At 45.2% G+C, this 24,382-nt stretch overlaps 1 protein-coding gene across 2 annotated transcripts; it reads right to left on the reverse strand.

Annotated features, from left to right (window-relative positions):
• ZBTB2 (zinc finger and BTB domain containing 2) lies at window positions 1-24,382 on the reverse strand. Of its 2 annotated transcripts, none has more exons than XM_081140362.1 (3): window positions 24,090-24,382; window positions 9,680-9,864; window positions 1-2,742 (listed from the first exon to the last, which is right to left on the reverse strand). In XM_081140362.1, exons 2-3 carry the CDS (start codon window positions 9,850-9,852, stop codon window positions 1,371-1,373), a joined length of 1,545 nt encoding a protein of 514 aa, XP_080996488.1. In that variant the 5' UTR covers window positions 9,853-9,864; window positions 24,090-24,382; the 3' UTR covers window positions 1-1,370. The 2 variants fall into 2 exon arrangements, with proteins under 2 accessions (XP_080996488.1, XP_080996489.1); XM_081140363.1 differs by lacking the exon at window positions 24,090-24,382 and adding an exon at window positions 23,552-23,706.

The following is a 24,382-nucleotide window of genomic DNA, read 5'->3' on the forward strand; positions in this document are numbered from 1 at the left end:
TACCCATTTAATTAAATGTTTATTCAATGAAAGTATGTATAAAAACTTACAAATCTTAGAACTCAACTATACATGGAATAGGATGGCGGGATAGTCAGTTTTAACATATACGTACAGCACAGCTATGAACTGCTCTTCCCTCTCCCCTTCGGTCCTTATTTCTGGCTTCTCTTTTGTCCCGTGGGACCGTTATGCTATTGGCCTACGGAAAGACTAACGGACCAATTTCACTATTCTCAGGCCAACAGAAGAAATTTCAGGTGTTAAAAAAATTGGAGACTAAATATCAAAGTCACATTTTTCTCCCCCCAACGAGCAATTAGGTGTTTTGGTCCTGATTTCTCTTTGCCATTTTTGATGTTTCAATGAGTGTTGCCAGTAAACTATTAGCATTAATTTAAAAAACCCTTAAAGCTACCACATCTTCTGCTCACAGCTTCCCCATAAGATCCTATATTGTTTTCTGTAGTAGACACACTGATTTAAAAGCAGCAGGTCGGTGCTAAAACAAATTCACCACTGGCAACTGCTAGACTGGCATGACAATTCTATTCAGAAAGACCATCGACACAATAGCACTTTCAAATCTGACTCTTAAAACCAACATATGTATTAGAGATGAAAATACAGTACTTTGTTGTTCAACTTTGAAAGAAGCCAGCAATTCGATAAGGCATGTGCATTAATTCACCTGTTTGTAGCAAGTATCTGCACACTTTCTCCTACAAACACACAAACTCACAGCTTGTCATGTCTTATCCAAAAATTAAGATTGCCATCACATTATTACTTTTTCTCTGTGTTTTGTTCAAGTAGGTTTCTTAACTAGTGATTTCTTGACTGGACATAATCTCAAAGAACGCATTCTGAAGTGAGACACCTGGAGGGTAAGTACTAAGAACGTTCTCTTGGCTTTAAGGTTTTCCGTACCAAGGTTTTGCATAGTAAAGAGCCCAGCTGTGTCTCTGAGAAGCACGCTGTATTTTCTGACATTGTTTTTCTGAGGAAGACACTACCCGGGGAAGGTCATAATTTTAGCTTACCAAATTGCATTCTGGTTGTTTGGTGTTTTAAATATACCCTTCATTAGTTCCAAGTATGCTTTTAAATAATCTAAAACTCAAAATCCATTTGAGTTGGTAAGTACTACTGGCTATCATCTTTCTGATGTCCCCTGAATGAAAGCAAATGTTCCAGGTTTGTAACGCGCACAGCCTTTATGGAGGAGGGGCTGGGGACGGCGGACAGGGAGAGGGGAAAGGGACCAGGGGCCTGTTTGTATCATGCCACGGAGAACTATAGTTCTGAGTTGGGGAAGGGGAGGAAGACAGTCTTTGTAAAAATGACAGTTTTAAAAAGGTAAGTAACATTCAGTCTAACAACACCGTTTCCTGTTCCTTTTTAATGCTCGCTATCACGGGGTGGTCAGGTTCCGTTACTTCTGAGTCCCCACTGCCCAGAAGGATGGACCGCCCCTCGTCCAGGGCGAAGACGTCCGAGTTCTGGTTTTGGCAGGAGTGTTTGACAACCTCGTTGGGGGTCGAGAACGTTTTGTCACACAGGTTGCATTTGTAGGGTTTGTTCGTTTGTACCAACATGTTGTCCATCTGACTGCCTTCCTCGAAGGTGCACAGCTCCAGGGTCTGCTTGTCCACCATGGTGTAGGTGTCGATGCTCTGGTTGAGGCACACGTGCCGGGCGGCCTGGTTGGCCCTGCAAAAGCTCTTGTCGCACGTGCTGCACTTGAAAGGCTTCCCGGTGTGGATGTACATGTGCTCCCGCCAGTGGCTCTTCTGGATGAACTTGCGCCCACAGATCGTGCACTCGTACTTGCGCCTCTTGACCTCCCTCTCTTGGTCCGCCTGCTCCAGGTTGTCGATGTCCGCGATGTCCGAGGGCGGCGGCGTCTCCGAGTGCTGCTGCCCATCGATGATGGGCGAGTCTGAGATGTGCTGCAGCTCGCTGTCACTGATCATCCCGGCCTCGGGCACCTCCATGGCCTCCTTCCCCAGGTCCGCTGCGTTGCTGCAGAGAGACAGGGGCACGCGGCCCTCCCCGGGCTGGCTCGCGGTGAAGGGGACCCCGGTGTGAATCTGCAGGTGCTCCCGCAGGCTGCTGCGCAGCGTGAAGCGCCGCCCGCACAGGTGGCAGGCATAGTACTTGGGGAAGCTGCCGTTCCTCTTCATGATGCTCGGCTTCACGTGCGCTATGGTGAGGGCCGCGGGCTGCTCGTCGGAGGAGGAGGCCTCCAGGTTGGTCTCCTCCCCGGGAGCAGGGGGCGGAACGGGAGTGGAAACGAGTTCTGGAGACAGGGAGGTCTGCAGGGGGTCCGAGGGAGTCATGTGTGTCCGATTCGCCTGGGTCAGATTTGAATTCAGCTGCGAGAGCTGTGCGGCTTCGGGCACCTGCTCCTGGCTCAGCCGGGAGGGTGGGGGCCGTGGTTCCCGCCCAAGCTTTTCAGGCGCCGGGGCAATCTTGGTGGCTTGTCTCAACTGGTGGTCTGCAATCTGAATGCCATACAGGGAAGAAGCCAGTGGGAAAACTTGGTCGGGGTGAGAAAAGGCTCCCTGGCTGGCCAGGCTAGCTTCCTGGATCAGAGGGTAAGCGTGCAGAAACTTGATGCCCTGTTCCAATCGAACAGGATCAATGAGCTGAGGGGCCATCTTTCCAGTGTACATCAGATGTAAGAGATAGCTGAAAATGTCGGGCTGGATGTCGGTCGGTTTCAAACGCACACATTCACTGGAAGAAACAAGTAAAAAGCCTGTAAGTCAATGTCAACCCCTGTCTCAAAGGACAACATCAAGCCTGAAGGAAAAAAACAAGCACTTTTAAAAAAGGTGAGTGAAACAAGAGCATTTCCCATCTCTCACTGTCAGTAAATTTCATGAAATGGAATACTCAAGAGGACAGTGGGAACATATATAATTTAACGTTAATCATGTTAAGAATAGAGAAATACAATAAACCTATTTTAAAGGACCGAGGAAAGGAAAAGTTCATGTTAAACAAATGTGACACCCTAACTCAGAGACTCCTGAAGCAGGTTTTCTTAGTAGTGTGTGTGAAATTGTGTCCTCTCAAATTTCTGTTTTATGGAGAGGATCCACTGCTTTCTATCATCTGAGTGGCCTGCGACCCAGTCATGGTTAGACCCACTGACCAGACACATCTTTTAGCTAAAAGTCTAGGATTCTGTATCGATCCAACACTGTCCAGAGCTCAGCAGGAGACCTTTTAAAATAAGTCAAACAATCTGCCTGATTAAAAAAGTTTCTTCATTTGCAAAACAACATGGGGAGCTGGACTAGTAAGAACAAATGCCTAGAGCAATACAACAAAAGCGAGAGAAAAGTCAAGCCTAATTCTGTCGTGCCCTGCAACTCTGTGATCCATGTGCAGCATGACCGCAACGCAGGCCAGCCACGCGCCAGCTCCAGTGCAGTCGGATCACCGTCCCAGTACTGCCAGACTGCACTCAAAGTGATTCCGGGGCCCTGGCCCAGGGAGCTCAGTTGGTTAAAGCGTCATTCTGATACACCAAGGTTGTGGATTCGATCCCTGGTCAGGGCACATACAAGAATCAAATAATGACTACATAAATAAGTAGAACAACAAATTGGTGTTTCTCTAAAAAACAAAAAAGAGTAGTTGCAGGACAACTCAGCTCCTTACCAGACCTGCAGCTGGGCTTTCCAGGCATTCACTAATTCCCATTAATTCCCATATTACAGATAAGGGACTGAGGCTCAAAGGGATTCATAACCTTGCACAATATCAGTTAGTAAGTGGTAGAACTGGGATTTAAACCTGGGTGTAATTCTAAAGCTATGACAGCTAGATTCTTTAGACCATTACAGAATCCTGTGTAGATGAGGCAGGTGTGATTATTCCCATTTGACAGACATGAAACTGAGGTTCCAAAAAGTTAAGGGATTTATCAGAGGCACCTACAGCAATTGTTGGTTTTCTAACTCTTAGATTTTAGTGTTTGCATCATCCCAGAAAAGGCATCCTGATCATCCTAATCTTGTCCCATCTGATACCACAGTTACTAGAATATTACTGACTATACTATTCCTTATGCTGTACTTCACATCCCCATGACTATTCTATAACTACCAATTTATACTTCTTAATCCCCTCAACCTATTTTACCCAAACCCCCAACCTCCCTCCCATCTGGCAACCATCAGAATGTTCTGTGTATCTATGAACGTTTCTGTTCTGGTTTATTTTGGTTAGATTCAAATGATAATATAGTATTTATTGCCATTTTATTGTTCATATTTTTTATCTATTTCATTCTTCATCTTAAAGAAGACCCTTTAACATTTCATATAATACTGGTTTGGTGGTGATGAAGTCCTTTAGCTTTTTCTTCTCTGAGAAGCTCTTTATCTGTCCTTTGATTCAAAGCAATAGCTTTGCTGGGTACAGCAATCTTGGTTGTGGTTCCATGTTTTTCATCACTTTGAATATTTCTTGCCAATCCCTTCTGGCCTGCAAGGTTTCTGTTGAGAAATCAGCTGACAGTTTTATGGGAGCTCCCTTGTAGGTGACTAACTGCTTTTCAGATTCTTTATTTGTCTTTAACCTTTGGCATTTTAATTATGATGTGTCTTGGTGTGGGCCTCTTTGAGTTCATCTTGTTTGGGACTCTCTGCACTTCCTGGACTTGTCTTTTTCCTTCGCCAGATTAGGACAGTTTGCTGTCATTATTTTTTCAAATAGCTTTTCAATTTCTTGCTCTTTCTCTTCTCTTTCTAGCACAGCCAAGATACGAATATTAGTACACTTGAAGTTGTCCCAGAGGCTCCTTACACCACTCTTATTTTTTGGATTCTTTTTGGGTTTGTTTCGCTGTTGTTCTGATTCGGTGCTTTTTGCTCCCTTATCTTCCAAATCGCTGATTTGATTCTCAGCATCATCTTCTTTCCTGTATATTCCCTGCAAATAATTCTTCATTTCAGTTCGTGTAGCCTTCATTTCAGACTTGTTATGTTTTATGGTTTCCATGTCCTTTTTTATGCTGCTGAAGTTCTCACTAACTTATAACTATTGTTTTGAACTCTGTTATCTGTTAGTTTGCTTGCCTCCATTTCATTTAGTTCCTTTGCTTATTTTTCCATTTTTCCTCTTTGTCTCCTCATTTTGGCAGCCTCCCTGTGTTTGTTTCTATGTATTCGGTAGAGCTGGTACATCTCCTAGGCTTGGTAGAGTGACTTTATGTAATAGGTGTTCTGTAAGGTCCAGTGGCACAGCTTCCCTGATCATCCAACTGGATACTCAAGGTGCATCCCATGTGGGCTGTGTACACCCTCCTCTTGTAGTTGAGCCTTGACTGCTGTTGGCACCCAGAAAAGGAGCAATGGCCTCTGCTAGCACTTCTTTCTGGAGAAAGCTGACCCTCCAGTTCTCATCCTGATGCCAGACAAGTCAGTTCCTCCCTGTATGTCTCTGATGTCTTTAGAGGTGCTGTCCCAGCGCTGGAGCTCAGAAGGAGTGAGCCTGAGTAAGTCCGTACATGGGCCATTTAAGAGGAATGCCTGGGACTCCAGCAGCCTCCATCTCCCTCAGCCCCAATCCCAGCCGTTTTACAGCCAGAAGTTATGGGGACTTCTCTTCCTGGAACTGGAGCCCTGGGCGGGGGGCCTGGTGTGGGGCTGGGACCCCTCACTCTTCAGGGGGGACCTCTGTAGCCGAGATATCCCTCCTGATTTTTAGCAGCCATATGTAGGTGTGGATCCAGCCTGTTCCTTGTCTCTGCCCTTCTTACCAGTGTGGATGTGGCTTCTTCTATATATCCTTAGTTGTAGGACTTCCACTTAGCTGGGTTTCAGGTGGTTCTGAATGATGGTTGTTCTGTAGTTTAGTTGTAATTTTTTATGTGGTTGTGGAAGGATGCGAGTGCCATGTTTTCCTATGCCACCATCTTGATGAATGCATACAAATAATCATGTGAAAAATATCTGACTACAACGTGTAGAAATCAAAGAATAAAAATCAAGCATAAAAGCTAGAATTCCTTGACAGTATAAAGGGGAGGAATTACATGACTGTTAAAGAAAAAGACATACAGATCATTCGCATCTTTACTTGGACTCTTTTTATAGTCCTTTAAATTATTTATGGTCCTTTAAATAGGAATGCAGATACAGGTGGCCTTCTCATTAAGCATGAGGTGAGTGCCGACAGTACTTTGTCTAACATATTTAGATGCTCTAAGGAAGTTCAGTATTCAGAATAAAGCTTCAAAGAGCATGTGTGGTGACCAATACTTAAATAATGTAAATAATCAACCCCAACGTGAAGACACAACCAGAGGGGGTCTTTCCAGGGTCAGGCAGAAGCCCAGTGAACTGGGAAACCATAGGCCTTTAGGGATGCAAATCAGCCCCAGAAGATGATAGTGCACCTCTTGTTCTGCCAGGACGGACTATTCCTCCAGGTAGAAGGAAGGGTTAGAGTTAGTGAGCCCTCTCCTCCCCAGGGAAAAAAGGGCCGAAATCCAAAACTGGGACTGTGATTTTCAGCATCCATGAGAGGTACCAAGCAGAGCCCCTTTCTATAAAAACTGTGTTGTCAGTTTAATAATTTCCCCTCAAATGTTATTGTGTAGAGGTTGCCCTCTGTGTACAGCCTGTGAACAGGGGTGACTGGACCATACACATCTCAAACTTTAAAGAACTATGTGTAGTCTCTGATGCAAAGAAGAGGTGGGGCTGGGCAGGGCCAGTCCACACTTCAGCCAGGGGCCCAGGAGTCGGTGAGAAACCACCAGGGAGAGGAAGGCAGGGTTCCTGGGGGTTACTGCCAGGGCCCAGGGAGGTTTCCAGACACCAATTTATCTTGATTTCATTATAATATTATTTTCTTAAAGCAGAAGCACATATACACACACAGACATGTAAAAAGGTTTGAAGAAGGTCCAGCCACCGTTACCCTTGACTGTGTTCACTCCCAGGCAGCCAGATCTCCTTTCTTAATCACTCAGCTCACTAAGGCCACTCTGGTCATTTCCAAGTCCTTTGGGGAGACCCAGCTCTCTACAACACAATTATAACCAAGTGGCCTTATTGGCAGATGTCTGTCTGACAGAGGAGTTTTATGTAGGAAAAACACAGTTGTAGCACAGCTACAAGCTCTCCATAGAAACTTTCACAGTCATTTACAATTTCAATTTTCCCTTCACATTCTAGAATCTTAAGGTGAGCTTTTAAAGAAGTTTGAAAAGAAAGATTTTCAAATGTTAGACACTGTCAGAGGCTGTACTTAGCAAGGCGTGTCTCAGTAGTTTTATTTTTGAGAGCTGCAAGTCTGCAGTCCTACAAGATTTAAAGCTACCAATTAGAGTAGTGTTCAAGGGACAGAGACATCTAGTGGTAACTAGAGACAAAACACTCTCTAAGCAAAATGTGAAAAAACTATATTCTCAGCCTACCTCTTAAGTAGTGAGGTGGCAGTTCTTAGTGGCTTGCCAAAAAGGGACTGGTTTAAAAGCATGTCTCTGGTCTTCACCCAGTATTTGCCTTGTCCCAATGAGGTGGACAAGGCTGCTGGGTGGCCGCCCAAAGGCACGAGCCACCTCTGGGGCAATAGCACACTACAGCTTAAACTTAGGACTCTCATCTGCACAGATGTCACATTCTTTTGTTGGAAAGTCCTTTACTTATGGCCAGACACTTAAGATAAGCTTCTTTCATCTATTTAAAACTCATTACATTGTATTATTTTACTCCTAAAAATTAAATCTTCCCCCTTTCAAGACAGGTTTAATTCATTGTGTTGGGACTGCTAAGTACCCATTCGCTGTGAAGTCAGTAAATGAAGCAAAGTCTCTGACAATGAAGTAAAAGGGGGCATCCTTAGAGTCACAAGATAAAACATATCAAGTGCTATTATGCACAAATACCTGAACTATACACACTCCGAAGTTAAAAAAAGATTTGTATAACCCAGTCTCTGCCCTCAAGAATCATACGAACGAGGGGAGGAAAGTACACAAATAACAACAAAGGGAAGATGGACAGATCTTATAAAACACTGTGTGCTAGGGAATGGGAGAGAGGAGGACAGCTTTTAATCCACTCGGTTAAGGGCGGGGTCAAGGAGAAGCAAACTGGGACTTAGGAGGTGGGCAGAATACCACCGGCAAAGTGTGGTTCAGGTGAGGCTGGGGTGGCCCACTGGGCTGCAGTTGGAGATGAGGCCTGAAGGAGGTCAGGTTTCGAGCCTGCGGGGCTTTGAAAGCAGAATAGGAATCTATATGTTATTTTGAAAAGCAGTGGGTACCCTCTAGGTTTCCAATCACAGGAAGATTTCTGGTCAGAGGCACACTACAGTCAAAGCAATGGTCAGGAATATTAATCTGACAGTAATGTGGAGAAGACTAGAACATGGCAGTGAAAGGGGAAGGAAAGGACTAATATGAAAGGCATTTGAAGAGAACCTGATTGGGAACTGATAAGACCTGATTTTAAGTCCTAGGTTTCTCAAAGATAAAAACACACACAAAACGGGGGAGTCAGTCAAGACTTAATTGAGTTTTAGATACGCTAAATGAGATAAAAGAAGGAAATACAATGTAATTGTCTGGCAGGCAGCCTGGGGCCTAGGGAAATAAAGAGCAAGGTCAGAGCTGTAAACTGGTTTCCAGCAAAGGTGAGATCCAGGAAAACATGAGCGCCCCTCAAGGGAGTGCACACAGAAAGGAAGGAAGAGCTCCAGACCAACACTCACCCCAACTCACAGAGGGCAGAAAAACATGGGCTAACGCAGAGCATCGAGTGCAGATGGCGAGCCCGAGGAAGGAAGGACATAGTGGCAAACGCTGCAGAGGACAAGGACCACAGAGGCTGAGAGGATAGCAGTGGTTTTGATGAGGAGGTGACCTTTGAGGAATGATTTCAGTAGAGTGATGGGGCAGAAACCACAGTGCCCACGGAGAGGAAGAGTGTGGGCTGAGGCCAGCACAGGCAAGGCCGTAGATCACCCTGGAGAACTTCGTAGTCAAACGGAGGGGAGCAGCACCATACCCCAGGCAGACAGCAGTGTAAGGAAGCACCGGCCCTTCACAGACTGGGCGTGGGGGTGGGGCTTAAAAGTATAAAACCAAAGTACTGAATAAAAACTAGGGTGGGATCTGGGGGCTTGCGGGGCGGGGGGAAGATCCTTTTCCTTAAACACGCAGGGGCCCTTTTCTCCAAGAGATGGGAAGAAAAAACCACGTAAAGATACTTAGACATTTTAAGAGAGAAAAGAAGAAAACTGGGGGATTAATGCCATCAGGCCTCTCCTTAGAGCAGCAGTCGAGGGTAAATACTGGACACTCAGGGAGCTGAGGCTGGATTAGGGCAGGACGAGACTAACGAGGTCAGGCAGCAGCTGGCTTCCTAACGGGCCAGATCTGGGATCTAGACAGTGCAGGGGACGCTGGAGAGGGTCCCTGGAGGGGCTGGTTGGGGCTGGAAGGTCCACAGTTCCCAAGTGCTACAGGAAGGGTGAGTAACCAAGAAAAGTGAGGGGACGTGGTCAGGAGGAAACTGGGAGCCCAGGAGCCCAGGGGCAGGGAGCGAGACCCGGGGCTTTGCTCAGGGCAAAGAGCAGGTTCAGCGGGACAGAGGGCCTCGAAGTTCAGAGTCTGCAGTCATTAGATTATCACAACCACGTTAGTTACCTGGTCTGATGGACAAACAACATCTTAAAGTAATTGGAGAATGAAGCAAGAACTGATTTGTGTGCCTTGAAGTACACATCGCCGATGGCAACCGTGCAGTCACACAGGAAACCAAACTCGCGCTGAGCGTTTAACTGTTGCAGAAGAATAAGTCCATGGTTGGCCAAATCCATTTTTTTAAAAATCTGCAAAGCAAACAATTTTTTTTAAGAAAGGTGATTCACAAACAAGTATGTGTCCTTACAGTCACCAATAGTAATGATCACAGGTAACATGCCAGGCACTGCTGAAAATGTTCCTTAAACCACTCACTCAGTCTTCCCGCAGCCCTCTGAGTAGCTGTCACAACTCCCATTCCCAGGGCGGCACGGTCGGGAATTCAGGGACCGCTTGACTTGCCCAAGTTCACACAGATGGTTTGAATGGAGGAGTCAGGAAATGAACTCAGGCACTCTGCCGTCCGGACAGCAAATATTCCCAGGTCATTTAGTCTTCTAGTTTAGGATTCCAAATGCAAATTTCAATGATCAAATCTCCATAGAGATAAGTTAAGGTGCTGGGTGGGGCCACAGCAGGGTGGGGTGAAGATCGTACTAAGTTTGGGCAGTTTTCCAGCCCCTACTGTGGCTCAGGCTGCCCCTGGCAAGGAGATAGTAACTGCACATCCATTAGTCAGTCCCAGGATGCCTATACTCCTGGGGTAAGGAAGCTGGGTGTGTGCTCTCCCTCCTTTTTTGTGGAGGAAATGGGCTTCCAGAAGTATAAGTAACATCGCCCAGACCACCAAGCTAGAAGGGGGGAGAGTCAATATTTAAATCTGAATGTTTTGACTCCAGATTCTAAGATCTTCATTTCTCACATGTCACCCCAGCAAACCACTGGGCCTGAATCCATCTACAGCAGGAAAACTGGCTCTAGAGGAGCTGGTTCATCAAAGCCATAGCAGCGGGCTCCTTCCCACAGTCAAACAGCACTTATAAAAGCCCAAACACATAGATCAACATTTTACTTAACAGAATATTAATGCTTAGAAAGATTCTTTCTCCCGAAGATTCGGCAAGAATGTCTGCTGTCACTATTCAACATAGTACTGGAAGTACTGGCGAGTGCAATAAAGCAGGAAAGGAACTGAAAGGCATTCGGACAGGAAAAGAAAAATAAAACTGTCCCTATTTGACATGATTGTTACTTTAAAAATTCCAAGAAATGTACAATAAACTCCTAGAACTAATAACTGAGTTTAGCAGTGCGACAGGATATGAGATAAACATATAAAAATCAACTGTAATTCTATATATTAACTTTGAACTTGTGGACCCTGAAATTAGAAATATTCCATTTATAATCACTACAAAAAAAAAAAAGAGAAAGAAATACAACATGTAAATCTAACAAAACATGTATAAGACTTGTTTGTTGAAAACTACACAATGCTCATGAAAGAAATAAAAAAAATCTAAATAAATGGAAAGGCATACTGTATTTACAGTTAGGTAGACTCAACATAGTAAAAATATCAGTTTTTTCCCAAACTGATATATAGGTTTGAGGCAATACTTATCAAAAATCCAAGTAAGATTTTTTTTTGAAGAACTAATTGGCTTTATTAAGTGACTCATGAATCAGATAGCACCTCATCCAGCAAGTAGAGAGATATTCTCCAAGATTTTTTTTATAGATATAGACAATAATCTAAAATGTATATGTAAGAGCAAAGGAACTGGTATAGCTAAAACAATTTTTAAAAAGAGTAATATACTGGGAGGAATCAGTGTATTTGATTTCAAGATGTGTTTTATAAGCTACAATACTCAAGACTGTGGTATTGGTGGAGGGATAAACACAAAGACCAGTGGAAAGGAACAGAGAACTCAGAAGTAGACCCACATAAATATGCACGATTGATTGTTTACAAAGTCACAAAAGCAATTCAGTGGAGGAAGAATAATCTTTTCAACAAATGGTCCTGGATCAACTGGACTTCCACAGGCAAAAAGGGAAAAAAAGAAAGAAACCTGATGTAAGACTAACCTTATATAAAAATGAACTCAAAGTGGATCACAGACTCAAATTTAAGACACCTAAGTATAGCTTTTGGAAAAGAAAAAAGGAAGAAAACCTTACAGATCTATGGTTAGATACAGAATTTTTATACTTGACATCAAAAGAACAATCCATAAAAGGAGATTTTGATAAATTAGACTTTATTAAAATTAAACATTTTCATTCTGAGAAAGGCCCTGTTTAGAAAATGAAAAAAAAAAAACAAAAAAAACAAAAAATAAATTTAAAGACTAGGAGGAAAAATTTGAAAATCTTTGCAAACTAGCCCTTTGATAATGAACTAGTCTCTAGAATATATAAAGAATTCTCAAAACTCAACAGTAAAAAAACCAACTGAGTTAGAAAATGGGCAACAAACTTGAAGAGACCTTGCACCAAAGAGGATGTACAGACAGCAAATGAACACATGAAAAGACGTTCAACACATTAGCCATTCAGAGAGCAAATTAAAACCACAATGAGATGTCCAACTACATACCTATCAGGATGGCAAAATAAAAAATAATGATACCACCAAATGCTGGCAAGGATGCTGAGAAACTGGACTGCTCCTACACTGCTAGTGGGAATGTAAAACTGGGTAAGCAGTTAGCAGTTTCTTAAAAAAACTAAATATGTAAATACCATATTACCCAGCAACTACACTCATGGACATTTATTTCAGAGAAACGAAGACTTACAGTCACACAAAAACCTGTTCATGGATTTACACAGCAGCTTTATTCTTCATAGGAAAAAGCCACAAACTCAGATGTCCTTCAGTGGGTGAATAAGTGTGGTATGCCCATACAACAAAAACTACTCAGCCACAAGGAGAAATGAACTATGGATACAAACAGTAACAAGGGAGAATTATGCTGCGTGGAAAAGCCAATCCCAAAAGGTTACATACTGCACAATTCCGCTTATATAACATTCTTGAAAATTACAGAAGTGGAGAACAGATTAGTAGTGGAGGGGTGAGGGGAGCAGGAAGGAAATGGGTTCTGCTACAGAAGGGCAACATGAGGGACCCTCATGGTGACAGAATGTTCTGTAGCTCAGCTGTGTCAGTGTCAATATCCTGGCTGGGACACCGTGCCACAGTTTTGCAAGATGTTTCCATTAGCGGAAAAAGGGTAAAGAGTATACGGGGTTCCGCTATCATTTCTTGCAACTGCATATGAATCCATAGTTAACTCAAAATAAAGTTTAATTTATAAAAAAGCCCACTGCACATAAATTAATTAGCCAGATTAAAAAAATAGATAACGTCAGAATTACGGAAGCTACTGTGGAGAATGCGTTACCAATGAACTTTAAAACAAAAACGGACCCATAGCAATTCTGACTCAGTCGGTGAACTCCCCACGCTCCTTCCTGTTCTAGGCATGAACTGACAGATTAAGAAATTAGTAAGTGTGCCCTAAAATAAATGAATCAAATGAAATAATACTTTAAGAAACTGATCAGGTCACAGCGTAAGAATATAGGATGTCGAGTTTCATGTTTTCTACCAAGAACTGTATCCACATTGCAGTAATTTGAGTATGAAGACCTGGACTGTAGTCTCATTGGAGTGTGAACATGGATGGTATGGGTCCGGAAAGTTCCCAGTGTTCCTGTGTATGTCAGAGAAGGTGAAAGCACTCAGATAAGGAAGGGATACAGAGGAAAAGCATGGGGTTCATGCTGAAAGCAGAGACGGTGCCAGGCTGCAAAGTAACCGGGACTACAAGGAAACATCACTCTAACCTAACCTCCACCAGGATAAAACTTTAGAAGCTTGTCTCAAGGCTGTTCTCTGAAAAGTGCCAGAACACCTTTCTATCTTACTTGCTTTTCTCTACAAAAACGTACATCCTCTAAAGCAAACTGTGATGAGCTGCTTCGTCATATACTCTGACTCGGATCATGATTATCTCCCTGGTTAGGCAGCTTCAGGCGTCACTTTTACTGACAGTAGCTTCAAATATACTAACACACCCTATTACTCCCTTGACATTATGATGACAGTGGCCATTGTTTGTGGAGTGTTTACTGTTAACCATTCATTTCCACATGTTACTCATTTAATTTCACATTAACTTATTTGAGCTTTTTGAGGTATTGCTACCCACATTTTATAAGAGGAAACAGGCTTAGAGATGTTAGGTAGCTTGCTCAAGATTATAGAATCCATAAGTGCAAATGGGTCCATTTGATGTGTCAGAGCGAACAACTGCAAGTGTATTTGTTTAAAATCAATGAGAAATATTCTTCTTACTGTTGCTTTTAAGTATATGTATTTGTTATAAGACATTCAAATATTATGGCGACTCAAAATGTGAGAGCTGTCTATCCACCCCCACCGCTTCCCCATACTCTGGCCAACACTGGGTATCATCACTTTTTTAAAAATTGATTTTGAGAGAGAGAGAGAAGAGAGCGAGACCTTTGCCCATTTTTAAAGATCAGGTTGTTTGCTTTTTTCTTATTGATCTTTAAAATCCTTTGTATATAAGGAAAATGGGCCCTTGTCACAGTTTTTGCTAATATTTTTCTCTTTTGATTTTGTTTTATAGAGATTTTGACATACGTAATTTTCTGTTTTAATGCCATCAAAGTTATCAGTATAAGAGGATTTTGAGGTTTTGTATTAACAGATAGATATCATGTCCTTCGATTTAGCAAAATGTATGGCTCCCTCTCAGCCCCTAACAGACTGACATAAGTATTTTATTCAGACCACAAGAATGAAGCCATGATAAAACTGTGAAGTGTTTCTTTTTTAAGGGAGTCTCCTAATTATTTTACTGTTTCAGTTTTAGAACCTCTAGAATAGGAAACACAGACATCCTTTCACATACAGAGGGAAGAACTGGTGTACAGGAGTCTCAGAGAAGTGAAATAAACGAAAGGAGGGAAAATGAAGACAACAGTCTTATGTTCACAATTCACACAGGAAAAAATCCAGCACAGATGAATTTTTTAAAATCTTATTTTGAAGACTAAAAAGTCTTTCTCAGGAAGAAAAAGAAATAACCCCCCTAGATTCTTACACCTGTGAATGAGCCTGAGATAAGGGATGCGCGGCAGGAGGGAGGGAAGGGGGAAAGGGGGGCGGGGGAAGGGGACCAGGCCTGGATTCCTCCAGCAGTGGATGGGGGCAACTCCCGACCTGCGGAAGGTGCTGCCCTTTTCCAAATCTTCTTTCCTCACCACGGCCCCTTCATAATCACTCCCATGTGACTTGACTTGCAGAAGACTGCTGCGTAGGCTGAGAAGCAGCATCTTGCAGGGCTGGCCCTGCTCAAGGCTACTCCCTACCTTGTGGAAATGAATGTCTGCTCTCACATCTCCAACTGCTCAGGCGACCACACCACCCCCCCCTCACCCCCCCCCCCCCCCCCCCCCGCACTGAAATGGCTCACCAAGGTCACCGAGGACTGGTGTTTCCCAGCCCTATGGACTCTGCAGCACTTAATATCCTTCCTCCTGCACCATAAATATTCTGCCCCTGGCTTCCAGGCCACAGCGCTCTGGTTTTGGTCTCACTTCTGGCTATTCTATTTTAATCTCCATCAACGATTCCTCTTTCGCTGATGCTCGTCTGCCTCTGGTCCGCAGTCCATTTCTCATTCTACAGGCTCTCTTTAGTCATCTGATCCACTTCCACTCGGCTGTCCCACAGGAACCCAAATCCAATATGGGCTAAATAACTCAAATCCTCCCCCTTCCTCCCACCCCCTTTTCTCCAAAAGGATTGTAAAAGCCATAGACATAGACCTGATCCTTCTGTACCCCCAGCTTAGTGCATGGTGCCATCATTCACCCCTTGACCAAGCCAGGAATCTCAATTCAGCTTCTAGGCCTCCACTTCTCTCATCCCTCACATCTGTCAGTCACCTACCTTCCACCAACCTGAACTCTATGCCACCACCACGCCTTAGCTCTACCTCCCCACTCATCTCCTGTTTCCAGCTTTAGCGTCCCTTTAATCCATCACAATCATCTTCCCAAAGGGCAAAAATGATGTTCCTATCCTGTTTAAAATCCTCTGGCCTTAAAATCCCTACAGCCTTTGGGATGAAACCAAATTCCTCAGCATAGTTCACCCAGCCTGCCTGACCCAACCCCTGTTGACTCTGCACTTCATGCTCTAGTGTGAATCAATCTAACGGTTTCCAGACTTCAGGTTTCACAGACCTACTAAAAACCAACCAACCAACCTACCAACCAACCGACTGTAGCTCCCTCTTTATTATGAAAGAAAAGACAAAAACAGTCACAAACCTGGTAGGCATGGGAGGCTTTTAAATATAAATAGGTAGAAAGGACATCATGTCAGAATATCTTTCTAAAGGAAGGGCAAGTTTGGTATTATACTCAATATATAGAAAAATACATATGTACTTTTTAACGCCAAGACATCACAACATAAAATTTTACTTTATGACATTAAGTTGTGCCTACTTGTTTTCCTGACACAAGATTGTCCACTCGGTGATCTTTATGAAGTAATCATTAAGTGTTCCAATTTGTTCTCAAGTCCAAGTATTATCAAAAACCCAGTTTCGCCCTGGCCAGGTAGCTCTGTTGGTTAGAGCATCACCTAATATGCCAAGGTTGTGGGTTTGATCCCCAATCAGGGCACACATGAGAAACCACCAATGAATGCATAAATAAGTGGAACAACAAATGGGTTTCTCTCAAATCAGTAAATAAAGAAAAAATCCAGTTTCATTCAAGTATGTTAACAATAGAGACACAATGATGTTATTTTACTCACTTTGGAAATGCTGGGTGAACTGAGATTAGAGGAAGAAAGGCAATTTTCTTTGCCCAGAAGGTTCTGAATGCCCAGGACATTGTTGGGTCCTAATACTCTGCCACACTCACCGCTGAGGCCCCCCCCCTCGGTGCCAGGCAGCTCAGCAACCTGATGTCTACACACAGTCAGGAGAGGGGGCCTTAGACCCTCATGCAGAACGTGTACATGCCACTTTCATGGAGACTCACCACTGCCACCCGCCCCATCCCCCAGCGCTACTTGTCCTCTGTAAAAATTTCCTGATCCCCAGATAAGTAGGCTCTTCCTGCCTCTGGGGCAACCGTGAACAAGCCAGTTTACATGTGTCTGCCTGATGCTTCCGGAAAGGCGGCACCAAGTCTTATCATCATTACTTTGTCCATGTGCACAGCATATTGTCTGGTGTTCAATACTTGTTAAATAAATTAATAACTATATGTTTGGAGAGGAGGGTGCTGAGTTCCAGTCACAGCTTGGCCTCCAGAATAGCTGGGTGATTTGGGGTAAAAGTTCAATTTCTATTGATCTTAGATTAACTTAAAAAATTCTCATCAATTTACTGTGCACTGTATTTTGGAAGACTATTACAATTTCAAAATGTCACCTCATGTTTCTTCATGCTAACAATTAAGTTCTGAATAGTGCTTTATAGTTTACGATAACCCTTCACAGGTAACATTTAATCCTCAATAATACCATGGTACATCGTTTTCTTACTAAACATTATTAATTGTAATAATTAATAACCACAGCATTAATAACAAATGACCACTTATGTGCTAAGGATCAGTTATCCTCTTTCCAGAAGAAGAAATTTACCCTTAGAGAAGGGAAGTGACTTGCCCATAGGTAGGGGTAACTCAGAAGAAGCAGATTTGGGAAGTGGTCAGATATCTGGTGAGAGCTTTCTAAGGTGCCAGGCGCAGTGGATGCAATGATTTGCAGAATCCACCAAGTTCCAGAGTGTAATCAAATAAGTACACAAATTTATAATAGCCAACTCTAATGAGAGCTATCAAAGTAAATGAGGTCATAAATGGGGTCTAATTTGGGGACTGTGGGTGAGGGAAGGCTTTTGTAAGGAAATACCAGTTAGCAGATGAAGAATGAGGATAGTTAACTGGGCAGAAGAGAGCATTCCAGGCGGAGGGATGGGAATTCGCAAGGGCCCTAAGATAGGGGGACCAAGATGCAATTGAGGGATGGAAAGGAGGTCAATGTGGCCTCAGGGCAAAGCGCCAGACAGAAGGATGAGGAAATATGAGGCTGGAGAGTAAGGTCTGTTAAGGGTTCTGGTTCTTATCTTAAAGGCGATGAGAAGCCACTGAAGGGGATTTCCAGGAGGGTGACATGATCAGATGTCTGCAGTTGCAAAACTAACTAAATTGGAGTGGTGGAGGTGGTGTGGAGGTGGTAAAGAGGTGGGCAAGGGGAAACGTGTTCGAAGTGGTGGAGAGGGGAAATGACAGACTAAGCAGTGGTGACGAAGACAGAGGGGCAGGGGGAGGGGATAGATGGAAGAATAAAAACATCCAACAGGACTGGCTGGTGACATCTACTACCCAGATGTCAAGGGCTTTCAGCTTCCACCACAAGGAGAATGGGGAAGATCCAGGTGCCCAAGGTGATGCCTAGATTTCCAACCTGTGTAACTGGATAGATTGTGGGGGGCTCTCTGCCAGGAGAAGGAATATAGGCAAAAACCCAGTTTTGTGGGGAAGACCATGAACTTGGGTTCAGACATGTTGGGACTGAGATGCTTTAGAGACACCCAAGGAGAGATGTAGAGTACACGTTGGTTATAATGGTCTGGAGCTCCAAAGTTTTGACTAATTTATGTCTGAGTCTTCAGAGAAGCCAGGTGTGTCTGACTCCAGAAGTCACGTCCTTAAATCACTATATATGACAGTTGAGAGAAGTAAAAACTATAAACAGTGGTCTTTTGGGTGTAAATTTCCACTACACTACCTTGCTACAGATCATTCCTAAAAGTTCTTATTAATACCAATCACGGAGGGCTGCCAATCAGACATGAAACTGAAGGCCTATATAAAGCCCCCAGCCATTTAACACTGTTACTGGAACTTTAAAAAAAATCTAAATCAGAATAGTGAGAAGAGAAAGTGGGGTTTCACAGAATGCCTTCTTACGTATGTGTAGTATACAAAGTGGTTTTTCCTTTAAGTAAATTCAGAGACTGTAAGACATGTCATGTTAAAATAAGTAAAAAACACTTTCTAAAGCCTAATGTAAATGATCATTTATACTGTTTAATGCTTTGGTTTCGATCACCAGTTTCCCACACTGATAATGGGTACTACCCAGATGTCAAGGGCTTTCAGCTTCCATCACATAGCACATGGGGGCTGATCCTTAAGTTACTCAGCTTTTGGAGGTGCAGCTGAATGGAACAAACATAATCGCACTGTATTCTGACAACTCAAGTTCCTTCTTCACTTTGAGTATTAAAAGAGGCCAAAATAGCTTTTGGGAATTGATGATTCACTTTTTCAAGATAATAGCTCTTTAAGATACTAAATACCACTTAGACTACCCATTTCAAGGGCACTAAAAGGTCTTCTGAAGTCCTTGATTTTACTCAAGTGAAGCGTATATGAATATTGTAATGCACAGGACGCATCAGTAACAGAAAAGCACTACCCACAAGTAAGATTGATTCTTTCAAGTGGTTTAGACCACTTACCAGGATGAAAAAACTGCTTTTTTTCAGTTAGTATTATTAATAATTAATACTTGAGGGCCCATAAAGTAAACTTGAACGAGCCTGGCCATTTGAATTTTAATATATTTTAAAACTGTATTTCAAAGCTAGGAAATGTATCTTATTTAGCTGTGGTGACAGATTGGTACATATATTTTAACATTTCTTTATAGTCATTCCTCTTCTACAGTAATCAGAAAAAGGAGGGACATAAACTAACCAACAGCACTTATTTTGACTTTGGAAAGCACTAAGTATAAGTTCAGAGACAGTGTAGGTGTCAAGGAGAAGCAGGTCAGAGATTTGGCTAATAAAGAGTTGATATTAAAAGTGATAACTAAAGGCATTATGCTAACGGCTTTAAGGAAACCTACATATGAGTACACAGAAATATTTAAAACCTAATCTAATTTGCTTCTAATAACCCATCAAAGTAGAGATTGCCTTCCTTTTTTAAATGCTGTATGATGATTAGTAAAATCAATCTGAAGAAAATATAGTCACCTATGTATAGCTCAGCCTATGCCAGAGAGGAGCACCAAATGAGCTTTCATTCAAAGTCTTGAGTAATTTATTTCAGTATTTTAGGGCAGGGGTTCTCATACTTTTTGGTATCAGGACCCCTTTATTAAGTCCATTGTGTGCTCACTTTACATTTTTATAAAAAAGTATTATATTTTCCAAACAACAAAAAAATGAGTGAAGCGGAAACTTTTTACATTTTCACAGAACAGAACTGGACTTGGCATTTACTCTGCTTCTCCACTGACTGTTGTGATGTCTGTTTTGCTTGAGTATTGAAGAAAATCCAGCCTAACTCAATTGTATAGCTGGAAAAAGAGGAATTTTTAATAGCCGTTTTAGGTAACTGTAGATATTCTTCAATATTACATCAAATCTTGACAAGTGTTAGTTTCTTAAGAGTTGTATTGCCTAAAAATACGTCAGTGAGTATTTTCCTATTCTATTACTACAATTTATTGCTCTGTCTTGCACTTGGAATGGACTGCTTACCTGCGTGTGATTTTTAACATCACCCATTGGTCATCTAGAAAGTCAGCTCAGTGAGTTATGTGGCTCTTCCCAATGTGACCACATTTTGTCAATAGCGAAAAAGGCCAGTAACATCTTAGCATCATTATGAAAATAGTTTTGACTTCGTGGAACCATGAAAGGGTCCTGGGGATTCACAAGGGACTGAGGATGACAGACAGCTCCTGTGCAGAATCACTTTGGGGATTTGGAGAATCTAAGCGACTAGGCATGGCAGAGGAGAACACACGCACACTTTGAGATTGCTCTCAAGACCATTTTGATGCTCACCTTTACTTGGTGCAGAACTTAGGGCCGCACACTGTTTAAAAAAACTGTACACTAGAAGTTCTTGTAAAGTAAAAACAGTTGTTTCCTAAGTACTTAACCAGATACACGAAAATGCTTTACAAATTCCTATCTCTGCGCACTGAGCTTTCTTGGAGGCAGTCACATGATACATACCTCATGCATGTGAACTGAGGATTATGTATTTGAGCATAGATACCAGCCTTTAAGTTGACCTTTGTACCACATATATATAGAAGTGGTCATAAATGTCTTGGACTGCCAACTCCCGGTAAGTGTTCTGTGACTACTGACTCTACTCCTTAATGGCCTATGAGCGTTGTATAACACTGGATCTTATTTACTATTGATTCAAAGTAGTATCTTAATTATTTAAGTTTAATTGGCTAATAAAAATTATATCCTACTTGAGCATAAAAAAGGTTTCAAAAATGGTCTCAATCTAATGCTTAGGATGGTTTACTGTATTTTTTTCTTCAGGAAATAAAAATTCTCAACTTCCTTTTAGGTTTTCAGGGTCATGCTGAAGACCATATGGCAGTAGGTAAAATGATAAATGCCCTTTCACCATGTGCATTTTGAAATTTATGGTAAAGTCTCCAGCCAACCAGCAGTTCTTCCTTTGCTGTGACAGCTCGGTGTCACACTACTTGCCCAGAGTTTCCAAGTCACTTCAGGGAAAGACGTGTGGGTCTAGGAATGAAGTACTGAGAGACAGGCAGGAGACCGCAGGAGGGTCTCCAGCTCCGAAGAAGCTGTTCCAAGCCAATGTCACACACCAGCCTTAGACGTCTCCTTCAGTTCCCCACCTCTCTCTCAGTAATTCTTACGCTGCGAAAAGCACATCCCCGTATGCAGGGATATGCAGTGTTCTCAAGATGCATATTCTTAGAGGGTTGGGGTAAGATTTTATATTATTTTATAAATTTTTTATAGTACAAAAGTCCAGAATTTGGAGGACAGTGCAAAGTTTACATTACTCTTTAAAATAAAGAAGAAATGGTCACATTGGAGGTTTCTATTCCATGACCTAAAACATGCCTAGTGTTTATTCTCTGCTGCTGGAGTATATTGGTGGAAGAGTTTGTGGAGCGCCGGCTATCTATTTACACCCTCTTTGAAGAGAAGAGAAACTTTAAAACTGGCAAGCAGTTGGACTGTACAGCAAAGTTTTAGGGGTGGTTTATTTGCCACCCTTTAAGGACTCCCTTCACCACTGTTAGTGGCACTTAACAATGATGTATTACTTCTTGTACTCTGAGATCTTACGATGGTTTCAATAACAGGTCAGTTCTTTGGCTAGAAGAAACTTATATAAACCACATATTTAAGTGAGAAACACCCAGTTTAAAGGAATGCAGTATTAGTAGTAATCTTTCTTCTTAAAAATTATTTTTAACAATTTGAAAACATCCTGGATAGACACCAAGGTTATTTAGTATGCAAAATAAATTTAACAATTAATTTTGGCTTTTAAGAAATGAGGGTTTAAAATGTCATAATTCTGACTTTCTATTGAAACTTCAGGTCTCTTAGCTTAAAACGCTAGTGCTACGTAGACGCGGCTCCTGTGCTGCACCGGGGTCAGCAGGGATGGTTCCGTCCTAGAAAGGACCGGGCCGCCCGACGAAGGAAACCCGGAGCACCCTGGAGCTCGGCGAGGCAGTAATTCTGACCATTTCAATGTTTTATTCCACTAAGACAATAACCTATGGAAATGAAGACAACTGGGACGCACACACTAGGCGCGCCCACTCAATGACCAGCACCGGCCCACCGCCGGGGCGGGGCGAGCGAAGGGCCCCGGCTACTTCCCCGAGGCGTAATCAGGCGCCGGCAGCGGCGAGCGCAGCAGCTGCGTTTTTGCAGCAAGAGGCGCAGCAATCGCCGTATTTTCGCTCTGCCGCTCTCCTGCCTGCTCTACTCCCCGTGCCCTCGTTACTGCCCCCTTCAGCTCACTACCAGGTCAACGCGACCGAAACCTCGCTTCCCCAGCATCCTCGGTTCCTAAGCACCTGCCAGTTCTCTTCGCAGCCCTGTGTAAACGTCAGTGATCTGGGGGTGTCGCTCCACAGACAAGACGGGTCGGGGAGGGGAAGCGGCCCGCGCACCCCTCCTTCCCCTCCCCTCCCCGGACCCCTACGGGGGGTGAGACTGCGCCGGCCCGGACGCCGGCCCCACGCCGCGCGGCAAAGCAGCCAGAAACCACAGCGTAGCTCTGCGCCTTATCGGAGGCGAGCATCGCCCGTGGAGCGGAAGCCGAGGGCTCCGGCTCCGCGCGCCCACACGCGCCGCCGGGCGACCTAGGCGGCGCCCAGCGAGGCCTGCAGCTCCCCGGCCCGCGGGAGGGGGCTAACGGCCGCACCGTCCCGCCCCGCCCCGCCGGCTCCGCCCCGCCATAGGGGCGGGGCAGGCCAGACCCAAGGGGGCCGGGAGGGACGGCCGCGGCGCACCCCGGCCCGCCCCCACCCTCTAGGGGCTGGGAGGGGAGCGAGGGGACGGGAGGGGAGGGGCGACGCACTCAGGCGGCGCCGTCCCGCGTGCGCGCGCGCGCTCGCCCAAAGTCCCGCGGAGTTTAACACAATGCCGACGCCTACGCCGTGCGCAACGCCCCGGCAGGCGCAACAGTCCCGGCGCCGGGGGCGGGAGGTGGCCAGGCAAGGAGAAGGGAAGAGCGCGCGCGAGAGCCGGAGACAGCGCGAGACCCACAGAGGCCGGAAGCGCGCGTGCGCGCCCCCGCCCGCGGGCGGGGAGGCGGAGCCGCAGTAGTAGCGGCAGCAGCTGTAGGAGCCGCTGCAGCTGGGAGAAGCGCCAGAGAGGCCGGGCCTGCTCCGGTCGGACCGGATCCCTCCCCTCCCCCTCCCTCTCCGCTCCCCTCCCCCAAACCCACTTCCGCAGCTCGCGGCCTGGCCGCCGAAGCAGCAGCGGGGGCAGCAGCCGAAGGCGGCGGCGAGGCGTCGGAAGGATTACGCACCTGACGGGCCAACCTCTTGGGGCTCCAGCGCGGGACGCTCACCGGCCGCCAGCGCCCGGACGCACTTCGCGGCGGCGGCGGGAAGGGAGGGACCGGCGACGGGGAACGGAACGCGAATCGCCCCCTCCTCTTTCTCCCTCCCTCCTCCGATCCGCCGCCCGCCCTCTCGGCTTCCGTCCCCTCCCCCTCCCGCAAAGCCCCGGATGGAGCCGCCGCCGACTCGCCGCCGCCTGGCTCCGGGGGATGGTTTTGTCAGGCGGCCAGAGCCCCGGCGCCAGGCGCAGCCGCCGCCGCCGCCGCCCCCAGGGGCGCCCCTGCCCTCACTTCCCAGAACCGGGTCCCCGTGTGATCCGGGCCCTCCGCCTGCCTTCACCCGGAGCCTCGGGACGGGGGTCATTCGTCTTCTTTGTTGCCACAGTCGCTGCCGGAACCGTTTGCGAGCTCCGGTGGCCCCCGCCCCCCCTCCGCCTTCCCGGAGCCCGGGCCGGGGGTGGCACGTGGGCACCAGCCCCGGGAGGCGGAGGTGGTGCGCGCTTACCTGTCGCCGGTGCTGCTGCGGCGGGCGGTGTGGAAGAGGCACCGCTGGGCAGCCTTGGCCGTGCTCAGCCCGCCGCCGCCGCCTCTGCCTCTCGTCGCTGCTGCTGCTGCTGCCGCCGCGGTCGGTGTCTCCGGCGCGGCGGCGGCGGCGGCGGCGGGGCTTTTCCTGTCCGGTTACGTTAAGGTCACATGACCGAGAGAGCGGAGCGACTAGTGCAAAGAGGCTGAGAGCGGCTCCCGCCGGGGGGGAAAGGCGGCGAGAGAGCAGTGGCGGCAAGAGCCCCCTCCGACCCC

This window comes from Miniopterus schreibersii (assembly GCF_964146895.1).
Source record: "Miniopterus schreibersii genome assembly, chromosome: 6".
Lineage (NCBI taxonomy): Eukaryota > Metazoa > Chordata > Mammalia > Chiroptera > Miniopteridae > Miniopterus > Miniopterus schreibersii.

What these genes read in the sequence shown, in the direction of transcription:
- ZBTB2 (XM_081140362.1), bottom strand. Translation starts at nt 9,852, where the DNA reads ATGGATTTGGCCAACCATGGACTTATTCTTCTGCAACAGTTAAACGCT. An exon ending in TTGTTTGTCCATCAGACCAG is followed by an intron (nt 2,743 to 9,679) that starts GTAACTAACGTG and finishes TGTTTCTTCCAG; the next exon opens with TGAATGTGTGCGTTTGAAAC.